The sequence below is a fragment of the Rhinatrema bivittatum genome, chromosome 10, assembly GCF_901001135.1.
Source record: "Rhinatrema bivittatum chromosome 10, aRhiBiv1.1, whole genome shotgun sequence".
NCBI lineage: Eukaryota > Metazoa > Chordata > Amphibia > Gymnophiona > Rhinatrematidae > Rhinatrema > Rhinatrema bivittatum.
Genome location: NC_042624.1, coordinates 25,323,928 through 25,338,056, shown reverse-complemented (window position 1 = coordinate 25,338,056; position 14,129 = coordinate 25,323,928). Strand labels below are relative to the sequence as shown.

Here is a 14,129-nt window from a genome sequence, read left to right as displayed (position 1 = left end):
ATGTGAATCGTGTCCTCGATCGTCTTAACGATCGATTTCGGCTGGGAGGGGGAGGGAATCGTATTGTTGCCGTTTGGGGGGGTAAAATATCGTGAAAAATCGTGAAAAATCGTTAAAAATCGAAAAATCGAAAAACCGGCACATTAAAACCCCCTAAAACCCACCCCCGACCCTTTAAATTAAATCCCCCACCCTCCCGAACCCCCCCCCCCAAATAACTTAAATAACCTGCGGGTCCAGCGGCGGTCCGGAACGGGCTCCTGCTCCTGAATCTTGTCGTCTTCAGCCGGCGCCATTTTCCAAAATGGCGCCGAAAAATGGCGGCGGCCATAGACGAAAAAGATTGGACGGCAGGAGATCCTTCTGGACCCCCGCTGGACTTTTGGCAAGTCTCGTGGGGGTCAGGAGGACCCCCACAAGCTGGCCAAAAGTTCCTGGAGGTCCAGCGGGGGTCAGGGAGCGATTTCCCGCCGCGAATCGTTTTCGTACGGAAAATGGCGCCGGTAGGAGATCGACTGCAGGAGGTCGTTCAGCGAGGGTTCCGGCGCCTCGCTGAATGACCTCCTGCAGTCGATCTCCTGCCGGCGCCATTTTCCGTACGAAAACGATTCGCGGCGGGAAATCGCTCCCTGACCCCCGCTGGACCTCCAGGAACTTTTGGCCAGCTTGTGGGGGGCCTCCTGACCCCCACGAGACTTGCCAAAAGTCCAGCGGGGGTCCGGAAGGACCTCCTGCCGTCCAATCTTTTTCGTCTATGGCCGCCGCCATTTTTCGGCGCCATTTTGGAAAATGGCGCCGGCTGAAGACGACAAGATTCAGGAGCAGGAGCCCGTTCCGGACCGCTGCCGTTCCGGACCGCCGCTGGACCCGCAGGTTATTTAAGTTATTTGGGGGGGGGTTCGGGAGGGTGGGGGATTTAATTTAAAGGGTCGGGGGTGGGTTTTAGGGGGTTTTAGTGTGCCGGCTCACGATTCTAACGATTTATAACGATAAATCGTTAGAATCTGTATTGTATTGTGTTCCATAACGGTTTAAGACGATATTAAAATTATCGGACGATAATTTTAATCGTCCTAAAACGATTCACATCCCTAGTTAGTATAGCTGTTTTTAAAAAAGGATTGGATAAGTTCTTGGAGGAGAAGTCCATTACCTATTAATTAAGTTGACTTAGAAAATAGCCACTGCTATTACTGGCAACAGTAACGTGGGATAGACTTAGTTTTTGGGTACTTGCCAGGTTCTTATGGCCTGGATTGGCCACTGTTGGAAACAGGATGCTGGGCTTGATGGACCCTTGGTCTGACCCAGTATGGCATGTTCTTATGTTCTTAAAAGGCAATAGAAAACATTCTTGCTCAGGCAAGCTTTAGATGTGCCCGGTAATGTGCTTGTAATGCAGAGCCTCATTATTGATAATACTCTTTCACGACTATTTTTGATGCTAATTTATGTCAGCAATTGATTAATTCAAAATGGTATGATAAAATATATTTATTAGTCTGTTGGTTTGCATTGAAAGAGCTCATTGTGTTTGTAGTCTGTTTTTATGTTATGAATGAAATACTATACCCCACACTGAACTTTGGGCTAATACGGATTATAAAATCTTTTAAATAAATAAATGCATACATACATACTATGGGCAGAGGGATCTCGCAGATTGGAGCCCTGCACTAAACATTTAATACCTTATTCCCAAGATGGTGCTAAACTTATCAGGCACAATGGCCTTGGTAAATTTAGCAGAGATTAGTGACTGCTTGATAAGAACTCATTTCCACCATGTGTGGTGTGGTGTGTGTGTGTGTGAGCATGTAAATCTGTAGCGTGCATGTGCCTGCTTAATTTAGCGTGGGTTTTCCTTCATGCAAGATCCTTAGTGACTAGCGTGCTCTTTAGCGTGCTCGCTAAGTCGTAGCAGACGTTAGTGAATTATCCCCCTTCCATCTCCTTATTTTCTGATCAATGCACAGTGTCTTACCCTAATAAATCTGCACAGTGCAACACTGCATGGACTCGGCCACACTGGGAAATTTTCAGCCGGCCAATTCCCCTGTGGAAATGGTAAAAACTGCCTAATGGCCTCACATGTTTCTTCAGAGGTAGAAATGGAAAGGGCACTAATACCTAGGTAACCCTGTGATTAGACCCTGGGAATAATTTGCTTCCTCTTTTCTAATTTCTTTTCTTTTCTACTTAAACAGTCCTGGAAAAGTAGCGAGGGGTCAGCGCACTGTAACCCACCTGTGGCAGGGCTTTAACCCATAGTTCTCGTGGTTAAACCGTGCATTCATTTTATTCTCTGCCCAGCTGTTCAGCACATCTGTAGGCATGAACTGTTTGATCAGGTATTTGTAGCGACTGTACAGTACCACGTCGAGAGGGAAGCCCTCATCGGAAACACGATTCACTACCCAGGCACCCCGCCTGGTGCTGAGATAGACCTGCAAAGATTATAAAAAGGAGACTGAGACGACCACCCCCAAACATCTGGGGAGTGAGCAGGGGGTTTAATCCTTATCCAAAATCCTTACTGAGATCATGTTACAGGCTCATTTATTTATTTATTTTATTTATTTAACATCTTTTATATATCGTCCCTCAGAATCTATCGGAACGGTTCACAGCAAATAACAATTAACATATCATATATAAAATTAATTAACATACAATATAAAACTTATGACTAAACTTTTCCAGCTAAAATTACTAATTAAAATGTTATAAAATGTAGCTCCTATCCTACGACACTCCAGATTCTTCTTCAGTGTGTAAAATATATCTAAAATCCAAGAAATCTGTGTTTTTATATGAGCCTGAACGGCCAAAATTCTGGGCCTGAAATGTAGTGCCACTTAGCTGATTCAGTTTGATCTTAGCTGGCTTAAGTGGTGGTGTTTGAATATTTGGGCACAGTCAGCGGCTGACGCTTTGCTGGGTCACTGAGGAGCAGGACGGGGTGATAAGTCTAGGACTGTTATTCGGCTTCCCTAAAGTTAGCTGGATAAACTTATCTGGCTAATATAACATAGTGGAGTGTAATCAGCCTGTGCAGCCAGATAGTGGCTGAATCTCAGCCCCATTATATTCTCTCACTAATTGTCTGACCACAAGTCTAGCAGTTGCTAATACTGGCATCAAACCCATTTACCCCATCATTTCAGCATCAATGAGAAAAGCATTCATTGCTATCCAGTCATTCCACTGCATAGTCTGGGAAGCCTCCAGTTACATTGAAGGGATTCTTAGGCCATACTGTGACTAATTTTAAAGACTTAATTGCCTGCAGACAAAAATAGAGTTAATCTGCATCAATCAGCCATACAAGAAAACTCAAAATCCTTCAAAAAAGACCTAAAGTCTTGGCTTCTCAACCATACTCTTAAGGACAACTCTCAATGACTTTATACTATAATCCCATTAACTGCCAACTTTAAATATTCCATTTGGACAATCTCTACTGATTCAAGCCACTGATACCTCCTTTTTGAAGAACCCAGTTATCTCTGCCTATCTATTCAGTGTATCTACCCTGTTTACTCTATGTTCTTTGTTCATATCTCTTCTTTTGGTGCCATTTCCCACTATTGTTAAACTTTAAAGTTTTAATTCTTTCAATGTAACAAGTTGTTTTGTATGTAAACCGGAGTGAAGGCATCTATGCTATACCTCGGTATATAAAAAATGCTAAATAAATAAATAAATAAATTAGGGGAAGTGAGTTTTCAGCAATATGCACGCTTGCTTGCATCAATAAAAAAATGCATTCTGGGGATGATGATGGGGAGGGATTGTTGGTGGGTAGATACATATGCTTGTATCTTACATTTATAAAATAAATAAATAAATATAAATTTTCAAAAGGTATGGCTGTAGATGGCAGGACAGTTGGACATGCCTCACTTTGCATGCCCGTTTTACTTAGCCTAAATATATGCGCCCATACTGGGGTAGATTTTCAAAGCGTTACGAGCGCAAATCCCCAGGATATACGCGCGTGACCGGCCTTACACATGCTGAGCCAAGTTTCAAAGGCTCGGTCACGTGTGTAAGTCCCGGGGCCTCAGGAAAGGGGCGGGGTCATTTGCCGCTGTGCCAGGGGATTTCTTACCAGAGGTGCCGGCGTGTGCAACCTGTGCCTGCCCCGAGGCAGGTGCAAAAGGTAAAATAAAGAGTTGAGGGGGGGGTGGGGGCTAGGTTAGGGCTAGAGGACGGGTAGGTTAGGAGAAGGGGAAGGGAGGTTAGTGTAGGGGGCTGGGAGGGAACTGAGGAAGGCCGCAGGCGTCAGCACGTGCAGGATGGATAAGTGTGCACCCCCTTGCGCACGCCAACCCCCGATTTTATAACTTGCATGCATCCATGGGTGTGCGCCGGGCAGCGAGTGCACATGGACGTGCCTGCGCATCTTTGAAAATCTACCCCACTGTATTTACCTGCGTAACAAGCCCATTTTCAAACTCAGTGTCCACAGGCACTTTGGATTTGAAAATCATCTTTTTCTGTGCAGGCTTTCAAGTATGTGCATAGCTGGGCATCTTCCTGAAAACTTACCCCATAAACTATAGATTCAAGCCTGGAGTTGGCATTGCCATACATAGCTCACTAAGAAGTCTGATTTTGATTTTATGTTTGGGCATTTAATGATTTTTAGCTGTATGCACTTTTTGTGGGGAAGTGGTCTATACGTCAGGTAAATAAATAAGTAGCTATTATGAGTGTGGCAGTAAAATTACTAGCAGCCTTTTTCTCTCCAGCACATTCCTGCATAGAAAATTTTGGTTGTAAGAATTCTTGCATAAGATTTCTGGCTTTCTTGCAGCCACACACACCTGCTTAGCAACTGAACTGAGCTCCACTGCGAGATCCCCACCGGAGTTCCCAATGCCAATCACAATGATCCGCTTTCCATGGAATTCAAAAGGATCCTTGTATTCCCGGCTGTGGAAGTACCGACCTTTGAACTTCTCTATCCCTAGAAGACGAGAAGAGAGAAAACTATGGCATCTATAAACAGTGCACCTACTACCGTAATACTGGACGCACTTAAATCGATAATGGAATTATCTATAAGATACATAAACCTATGTTTATGTATCTTATAGTTTTTTGTTGATTTATATATTTATCTCTCTCTAATTGTTTTCTTAGTTTAAACTCTGTACTGTCTTCCATTGCCCAGGTTTTACGCTCCCTGTTTAATGTAACTTTACTTTCTACATTGATGTTAATTGGTTTCCCCTCAGTTACATTGTAAACCGGTACGATAAGACCTAGTCTTGAGCATCGGTATAGTAAAAGAAATTAAATAAATAAAATAAATAAATAAATAAATTCAAGAAAGTCTAACATAAGCACAGAGCTTCTCTAATTGTGGAAAGCAAAAATATCACCTGGGGTCTAATATGGCATTGCCCCAGGAAGATCACTGAACGATTTGAACTGTGGATAGCTCAGCTTTGGGAACTGATTCTCTGATTAGTGGATGAACCTAAAGTCATGGAAAAAGACCAAATGTCCAGGGGGAATGACTTCAAGAAAAATAACTGAAACTGTGCTCCAAGATTGATTGACAGACCAGAGAAAATGGATTATTGGCTACAAAGAACCATTCCCAGAGTCTCGAAGCTGCCAAGCCACTGAAGTGTGATATTGTATTCTGATTCAAGACTTGATCTACTTCTCTGCAGCTCTATTTGCCCAACACCTGGACTGGGTCTACCCCCCTGTGGACTTTGCAGAGTTTTGCTTTGTGACATGAACTATTGATTCCCTAATGACAAGATCATAGCTGATCTGTGTGTATCTGACTCAGATACCTGGTGTAACCTGAAGTAAATGCCTAGACCTGTACCTTAACTTCATGGTATCGGTTCGCAATATCTGGTGTCTAAACTGAAGATTTACTGCCTGAGCCACATCCTATACGCTCAGAAGGGATGGTTATTGAAGATCCCTCCCCCTCTATTAAAAAGATGAGATCATCAAAACTAATTTTATAATTTAATATTTTTGACAAAGCCTTTTCACTTGCAATTCCACAGCTGTGGAATAAAATAGCTAGGGATAGTCAGCTAGCTGAGACCCTTATATTTATTTATTTAAGATTTTTTATTTACCAGAGATCATGTACTAGTACATATCGCTTCGGTTTACAGATAACCAGAATTAGAATTACCAAATACATGGTGTACATTGAACATGGTGTACATTGAATAACAACAATAAACAGTTAGCAATTAATAAATAAGGTATACATTAAACATGGAGTATTACGTATTTGAAACATAAAATATGTACAGTGAACTATTAATAAATAATAAGTAGGGTTTCAGATGAGGTTTCAAATGAGCGTTAGACACTTGGACTGAGTTGTTTGGTAGGATGGTGATTAATGGATTGCTGATGGATTGGCTAGGATTTTTGAGTATTAAACGGGTGGGTTTTTTTGGGGTGTGTGGACATCACTGTTAGTAATTTTATCTTATTGTATTTCATTTTATTTTATTGTGTTTTATGAAGGCCTTAAGTTGATGAGTTTAGGTTATGTTTTCATGAATTTGTTCTATTATTGGTTTATGAATTATAATTATTGTTACTTTATAACTAGTTAAGTCACCTCGATTGTTTACAAAAAGATGGCATGTAAATATTATAAATAAATATGTGAGGACATCTCACAGGGGGCCTAATAATTGAGGAGTCTAGATGTGTCCATATGTGCTCTTACCTTCTGTTTTTGTTTTTTTTTTCCATTTTTTGGATTTGATTCCAAAGTTTGACCTTTGGAAGTTTTATGAAGAGAGATGATGCAACCATGGATGAATCCACAGCAATTTTTGAACTTTAAAAGAACAACTGTAGTGGACGAGGAACTAGTGAAGCTAAACCAGGAGAGGCAAGACTGTGAAAGTAAACTAGTACCTGAGTTTAGAAAGAGTTGTAGATGTAGTGAAGAATCAGGTAGGCCAGCCAGAAGAGAATTATAATAGTCAAGTCAAGAGGGGAAAAATAGCTTACAAAAAAAGGCAGCAGGGATCAAAAGTAAACCTAGAAATTTACAATGCCATACACAAATAGATTTATTTATTTATTTATTTAACGTTTCTTTTATACCGATGACCGTTCGCACATCGCATCGGTTTACAGTGAACACAAAACCATTGGGCGGGGCCCTTACATAAAATAGATACATTTCTTGCTTGATTTACCTGGAAACGAGTTCAGTGGTAGATGAGGAAACGTATGGTGACCACTGCAAACTAAAATGGCATCAAAGATGTCTGACTCCTGCTTTCCATCCGATTCTGAGATGACATCCCATTGGCCGCTGCTGGAGAAATCTGGACGCTTCTTGATGCTACATATGGTGGTCTGAAAGCAATGAGGAGATCCATAAGAGAGAATTATCCAGTGATTTAGGACTATTTAACATATTTCTAGACCGGCCTTCATGAAAGGGATTCATATCAGGTCGGTTTACATGGAACTAGGGGATAAACCAGAGTAACCAAACAAGAAGCCGAAACAAGCACAGTTACAATATAACAAGGGGATTGAACTTGGGAGCTATAGTAGCTAGGAAGAAGAGATAGGAATTAACTACATATAAATCATATACGATAGGTTATGAGGTTAGTAAACATTCAGTTCCTTGATCTGAGTCTGATGAGATATTTTGAGTTAGGGGAAGGCTTGGAGGAAAAGCCACGTCTTAAGTTTTCTTCGAAAGATGAGGTGGCAGGGTTCCAGTCTTAGGTCAGTCGGTAGTTTGTTCCAAAGGACTGGGCCTGCTGTGGAGAAGGATCGTTCTTTGGTGGATGTGAGACGTGTGGATTTAGTAGGTGGGACTTGAAGGGTTCCTTTATATGCCTCTCTGATGGGTCTTTCCGAGGCATGGAGTTTGAAAGGGGTCTGAAGGTCTAGGGTGAGCTGTTTGTAGATGTTTTTGTGGATTATAGTGAGTGCTTTATGTAGAATTCTGTATTTTATTGGCAGCCAGTGTAGGTTTCGGAGGATGGGGGTGATGTGAGCACTTCGGTTAAGATTCTGGCTGCTGCGTTCTGGAGCATTTGTAGCGGTTTTGTTGCTGAGATGGGGAGCCCCAGGAGTAAAGCATTACAGTAGTCAGTTTTCAAGAATAACGTAGATTGAAGGACAGTTCTGAAGTCCTGGAAGTGGAGAAGTGGTTTAATTCTTTTTAGAACTTGAAGCTTATAGAAGCATTCCTTGGTGATATTATTGATTGATTTCTTTAAATTAAGATTATTGTCTAGTATGACTCCTAAATCTCTTGTTTGAGAAATCTGTGTGTCAGGTGCTGAGAATTCAGTGTTGGTCGAGTGCTCAGGGGAGATGAGAAGGATTTCCGTCTTGGATGCGTTGAGAACCAGATTCAGGCTGGAGAGGAGACTTTTTATGGATTTCAGGCAGTTTTCCCAGTAGTCCAGAGTTTTTGGCAGGGATTCTTTTATGGGGATCAATATCTGAACATCATCTGCATAGAGGTAGTGTGTTAATTTTAGGTTGGTAAGCAGATGGCAGAGGGGTAGTAAGTATATATTGAAGAGGGTTGGAGATAACGAAGAGCCTTGTGGGACGCCTAGCGTTGATTTATAGCTTGGTGATTCTTTGTTGTTGACTCTAACCTTGTAGCTTCTATTGTTGAGGAAAGAGTTGAACCATCTGAGGGCAAGACCCGCGACTCCAATGTCTGACAGACGGTTTAGCAGGATGGCATGGTTTACCGTATCGAAAGCCACTGAGATATCTAGGAGGACCAGTAGGTATGAGAGCCCTTTGTCAAGACCCAAGAGGATGTTGTCTGATAGGGAGATGAGAAGGGTTTCTGTGCTGGAGGATTTCCGGAAACCATACTGTGACGGGTATAGTATATTGTTTTCCTCAATGTAGTCAGAGAGTTGTTTGTTCACAACTTTCTCTGTGAGCTTTGCTAGAAATGGGAGGTTGGATATGGGTCTGAAATTGGAGAGTTCTTTTGTATCCAGATTGGGTTTTTTCAAGAGGGGTTTGAGAGATGCCGTTTTTAGCTCATCTGGATAGATTCCTTGGGTTAGGGAACAGTTTATGATGTTGGTTAGTGATCTAGAGATGGTGCTGGGGATGAGGAGCAGAAGTTTAGTTGGGATGTGGTCTATCGGATGGCTGGAAGGTTTCATTTTCTTAGGGGTGGATTCTATCTCCATGGTGGTAGTGGGTTCGAAGGAGTCAAGGATGTCTCTAAAGACGATGGGTGGGATTAGAGTTGAAGGCTGAGGGGATTGTGTTGGTGGGGAGGAGTGCAAGTGTGTTTGTGATTTTATCCTGAAAGAAGCGTGCGAGTTCATTGGCTTTTGATTGAGCCTGTTCATCAGGGATGGTGGGGGCAGCGGGTTTTGTGAGTTGGGATACGAAGGAAAACAGAGCTCTGGCATCATATTGTATATCGTGGATTCTGCTTGCATAAAATTCCTTTTTTGTTTGTAGAAGAGAGGTCTTGTAAAGATGGAGGGTATGTTTGTAATCCGATAGTGTTGTGGTGTTGGGGTTCTTACGCCATGTGCTTTCTTTGTGCCTGAGGTCTAGTTTCATTCGTTTAAGTTCTCCCTAAAATCTATCTTCAAATGTGGGAGTTAAATACTAAATTTAACATGTACTTATGGCACCCCAGTCGGGTCTGGCCACTAGATACCAGTATCCCTGACCTTAGAACACACCTAGGGACCGATGCTATAAAAAGCACAGAAAGCGGGTGCTGAAAAGTCAGTGCCCGCTTTCTTAATGCATGCACGGCATAATGCAGGCCGGCCGGTTATGAAAACAGACGTCAAGCTTCAATGCGCTGGCTGAGGTTTTTTTTTTAAACTTTTAAAAAAGTACAAAACAGTTTTTTCTGCTTTTCTGCACTTCTTTTCAATGCACTCAGCTATTAATGCCTGCTCCAGTCAGGCATTAATATCTGAGTGATAAATGTGCGTCTGAGTCGTCCATTTATTTTTTTGCATTGGAGTCATTGAGTAATAGCCTCATTGACATGCATTTGCATGTGATGAGCGCTCTCTCATTCGCACCGCGTCGGACGCGTGTTAAATAGGCGCTAATCTCCCTATTGCATTAGGGGTGGATTAGTGCCTATTTAACCAGTTATTATAAGCCATTCAGAACAGATTAGGGCATCTACTTGGTCTTCTATGCACCAAGCATTGCTCCATCACCTGCAAAGCAGCTGCATACGGAGATCACTGACTAACAGAATCAAAGTCTGATCTGACAATCTGCTGGGACCTTAGCAACATCTCCACAAAGTGACTGGAATCACGTAATTTATTCTGAATGCATGCACCCTGGCATGACTGCTCAGTTTCAGATTTGTGGATAAGAAACTGGAACAAAATAAGTAAATTTCATTACAGATCTAACAATTCACCTCTCTGGTTTCAACTTACCCAGGAAGGTATGGACATTGATCTATCAAATCCACACAGGATAAGAAAGATAGGCCTACAGCATTCATAAGTGGAAGATAAAATCTATCTGGCTATATTAAAAAAAAAAATAGCTGGTTAGATTTAAAAAGTTATCCAGCTAAAGTTACCTTGATAACTTTAGCTGAGTATATTCAGTGGGAAAGGTTTTCTGCTGAATATTCGGGTCCAGTTATTCAGATAACTTGACTCCGATATCTTAGCCACTTGCTAGCTTATTGAATATGGACCTAGATCGTTTGAATATCATACTCAGAGAGACTGTAGGGTCTTTCCTGGGGGAGAAGATGGTCAGGAAGGCAAATCAATGCCAGAAAAGCAGAGGCAAGTCAAAGTTGACTGTGGTAGGCCAAAGGTTGCAACCCCAAGAGGAGGAAATTGCAGAATAATACTGGAGAGCCTGCTGATAGGAGCTTGCTACAAGACGTGTTGGTTTTTGCATAGAATTTCATGCCAGCCTGCATTTAAGGACTTGCTGTATCTGTCTGGAGTGCCCCTGACACCTTAGCGGAATAAAACTATGAACTATGGTGAAGGAACAGATGTTAAAAGGACAATAAAGACTCTGATGCAAGTGCTTGGCCAGGCTGTTCCTTTTGGATAATCAGGACATGGGAAAGGGCCCGACATAGTGAGCTTCCTCTGGTTTCTTCAAGAGCTGCCATTTGGCTGCATAGTTTGGGACTTTCACTTTAGTTTTGGATTTATTTTGTTGGAAGTATTTTCATGCTCTGTGCCTCTGTCATATAACAGAAGCAGCACAGACCCATTTCACGGAGGCCAAGATTTGAAATCTGCTAATATAAAAGATTTAGTGGAGAATTTATAATCTCCCATTACGATGAACTTTTGCTAGGAGAAAGTACAAAAGTGGGCTACATACAAGCCTCTTTTCAAAAGAACTGCTAATAGTATGTGATGCAGTTTCAACTGAGGATTGCCTTTCTGATCTGGAATTGTAAGATGACTGATGATTTAAGGAATAAATGGGAGAACTACGGTCCATGGGCCAATTCTGACCCATGGAGCATTTTATTCTGGCTCCCTTTGTGTCCAGGCCCCTGACGCTCTAAAACTGTTCCGCTTCTCCTGATCCCTACTACGTCAAAAAATGCAGACAGTTTGGGTCTTTTCTAATGGCATCAGCGGTGGGCTAGCGGATGGCCATGGACTACTGGCAGGAGTGTAAGAAAGAGTTTTTTTGACAGTAAAAACAATGACCAACTCTATCGTCCTTCCCACTTCCACAATTCACAGTTCATTAAATGACCACCATAATAGGTGTCATCAAAAAATGTTTTCACACTGTTTTCTGTCTTATATTTAAACATTGGTCACTTGTGACAAAACAATTACCGGTATTTAGGATTTTTTTGTGCAAATAAAATTAATTCAGTATCATGCATCATATATCTTAATGAAGCTTATCTTATTGATTGGCTGCCATTATAATCTCATTGCCAGTATTTTTTGAGATCCACTAATGATAACTGCCTGGAACCCAACATGAATTCATGTTTTGGACAAACTGGTTCTTCATCAGTGTACAGTCACCACTGAACATATGTTCTCTCTCTTAGCATCTTCTTCCTCCGTTGATCATGACGTATAACTGGAAGTCAAGAAAACGCCATACCACCCATGAGGATTAATTCATCCACTCCAATCTTAAATATTTTTAAGGGATTTAGTATCAAAGACTAACGTGCTATTTCAATCTCCAGGCTCTTGCCCGCAATGGGCTACAACCAGTATCATTGATGAGCACCTGATTTCACATCATGTACAGCTTCCCGGGTTTTATTTATTAATTTCCTCAAACTCTAACTTTTTATTTATATTTAAAAACTAATTTACTTGTACTTATCTTACATTTTTTCTTAATCTAGCCCGCTGCGTTCACTCCACTCAATTCACCCGACATTGGCAATGTTTCGGCATAATGTTAGGTCGTCTTCAGGGGAAATTCCTGTATCTGTAAACGAAAACTCACGTTAGTCTTCTCACATCTCTTTAACCTATTTAAATAATACATTTTTCATTTTTGCTCAGCTACCGTTTACTTTTAGGCAGTCTGGCTTAACCTCGCAGCTCACAGAAAGTAAACTGTAGTTCTAGCTGAGCAAAAATGAAAAATGTAATATTTAAATAGGTTAAAGAGATGTGAGAAGACTAACGTGAGTTTTCGTTTACAGATATAGGAATTTCCCCTGAAGAAGACCTAACATTATGCCGAAACATTGCCAATGTCGGGTGAATTGAGTGAACACAGCGGGCTAGATTAATAAAAAATGTAAGATAAGTACAAGTAAATTAGTTTTTAAATATAAATGAAAAGTTAGAGTTTGGGGGAAATAAATAAATAAATAAAACCCGGGAAGCAGTACATGACGTGAAATCAGGTGCTCAATGATACTGGTTGTAGCCCATTGCGGGCAAGAGCCTGGAGATTGAAATAGCACGTTAGCCTCCGATACTGAATCCCTTAAAAATATTTAAGATTGGAGTAGATGAATTAATCCTCATGGGTGGTGTGGCATTTTCTTGGTGATATGAAAAACGTGAGGAGTTTTGAGCCACTTAGTGTTTAAGTGTATCCGGTATAACTGGAAGTGACATCCTACAAGCTCTAGAGCGCTTTCCAACAATCTGTTCAATGGCTAAGGCCTCTGAGCTAACAGCTGCGCCTTCCTATGGGAACTTAGGAAGATGATGCCAGTCTGAATGAAGAACCTGTACAACTCACCAGTAAGTTGTATGTATTACGTTATCAATCATGAAAAAAGATTCTACTTCAGGGAAAAAAAGTTAATTTTTATGAACTTGGTTTGCCCAGATGCAAATTAGTGCAAGCCTTACCTTAAAGCGTATGTACTTCAGAAGGTCAAAGTGCTTCGCATACATCCGGAAGTACTCCAGTATTTTCACATTGTGCATATAATTTGGAAAGTCATCGGGGATGGGAAAGTCACTGAAGCACATCATCTCCTTGGACGTGTTAATGATAACGGATTTGTAGATGCTAGCTCTGCCATCTTCAGGAGTTTCCTGCATGAAACAACACAGTAAACCCACAGGAAAATGAAATAACAAACAGTAACAGATCTTAACATTTAAGTACCCAGACAGTGTTTCAGTGCTAGCGATTATTTAAATATTGATGTTAGGGTAGGGAATTTGCTTTCTAGTCATCCCCCAAGGCTTGGCCTTGTTGCCATTCTCATTTAACACTTTGCATGCACCCTTTGAGGGTTGATGAGCTTTGTGTATGCTGATGAGATCCGGCTGGATCATCAGTATCTGGGAAAAGTGGGAGGGATGTCTAAAATAGATTTAAATTACATCTTGCAGTTTGTTACACTTTGGTTGATGGAGAACAATCGGGTAAGCAATGCTAAACCCCCCCCCCCCCCAGATTCTAAGTCACCCCCTATACCCCACCCCTGAATTTGGGATTTCTATGAGACTTTTATTGGAAAGGTGATTTGCTGTCTTTCTCAGGGATGGCTTGATTCTGTATTTAGTCTTGAATCCCACGTACAGATAGTGGCAGGCAAAGTTTCTCTAAGATTCAGATAGTCAGTAGTGTGTGGCCTTTTTGTTGGATGTACATTCAATTTAGATGCATTGGTAATTGCAATACTG

General features: G+C 41.4%; 1 protein-coding gene across 4 annotated transcripts in view; it reads right to left on the bottom strand.

Moving 5' to 3' along the window:
- Nucleotides 1-14,129, bottom strand: part of LOC115099856 (dimethylaniline monooxygenase [N-oxide-forming] 5-like) — an 86,618-nt gene that overhangs the window by 25,495 nt on the left and 46,994 nt on the right. For all 4 annotated transcript variants that reach the window (XM_029617749.1, XM_029617752.1, XM_029617750.1 and 1 more), the window contains 4 exons: nt 13,344-13,532; nt 7,212-7,374; nt 4,833-4,975; nt 2,248-2,447 (listed from right to left, as the gene is read on the bottom strand). In XM_029617749.1, the coding sequence (XP_029473609.1) occupies nt 2,248-2,447; nt 4,833-4,975; nt 7,212-7,374; nt 13,344-13,532 (695 nt within the window). The remainder of the gene's footprint in view (nt 1-2,247; nt 2,448-4,832; nt 4,976-7,211; nt 7,375-13,343; nt 13,533-14,129) is intronic.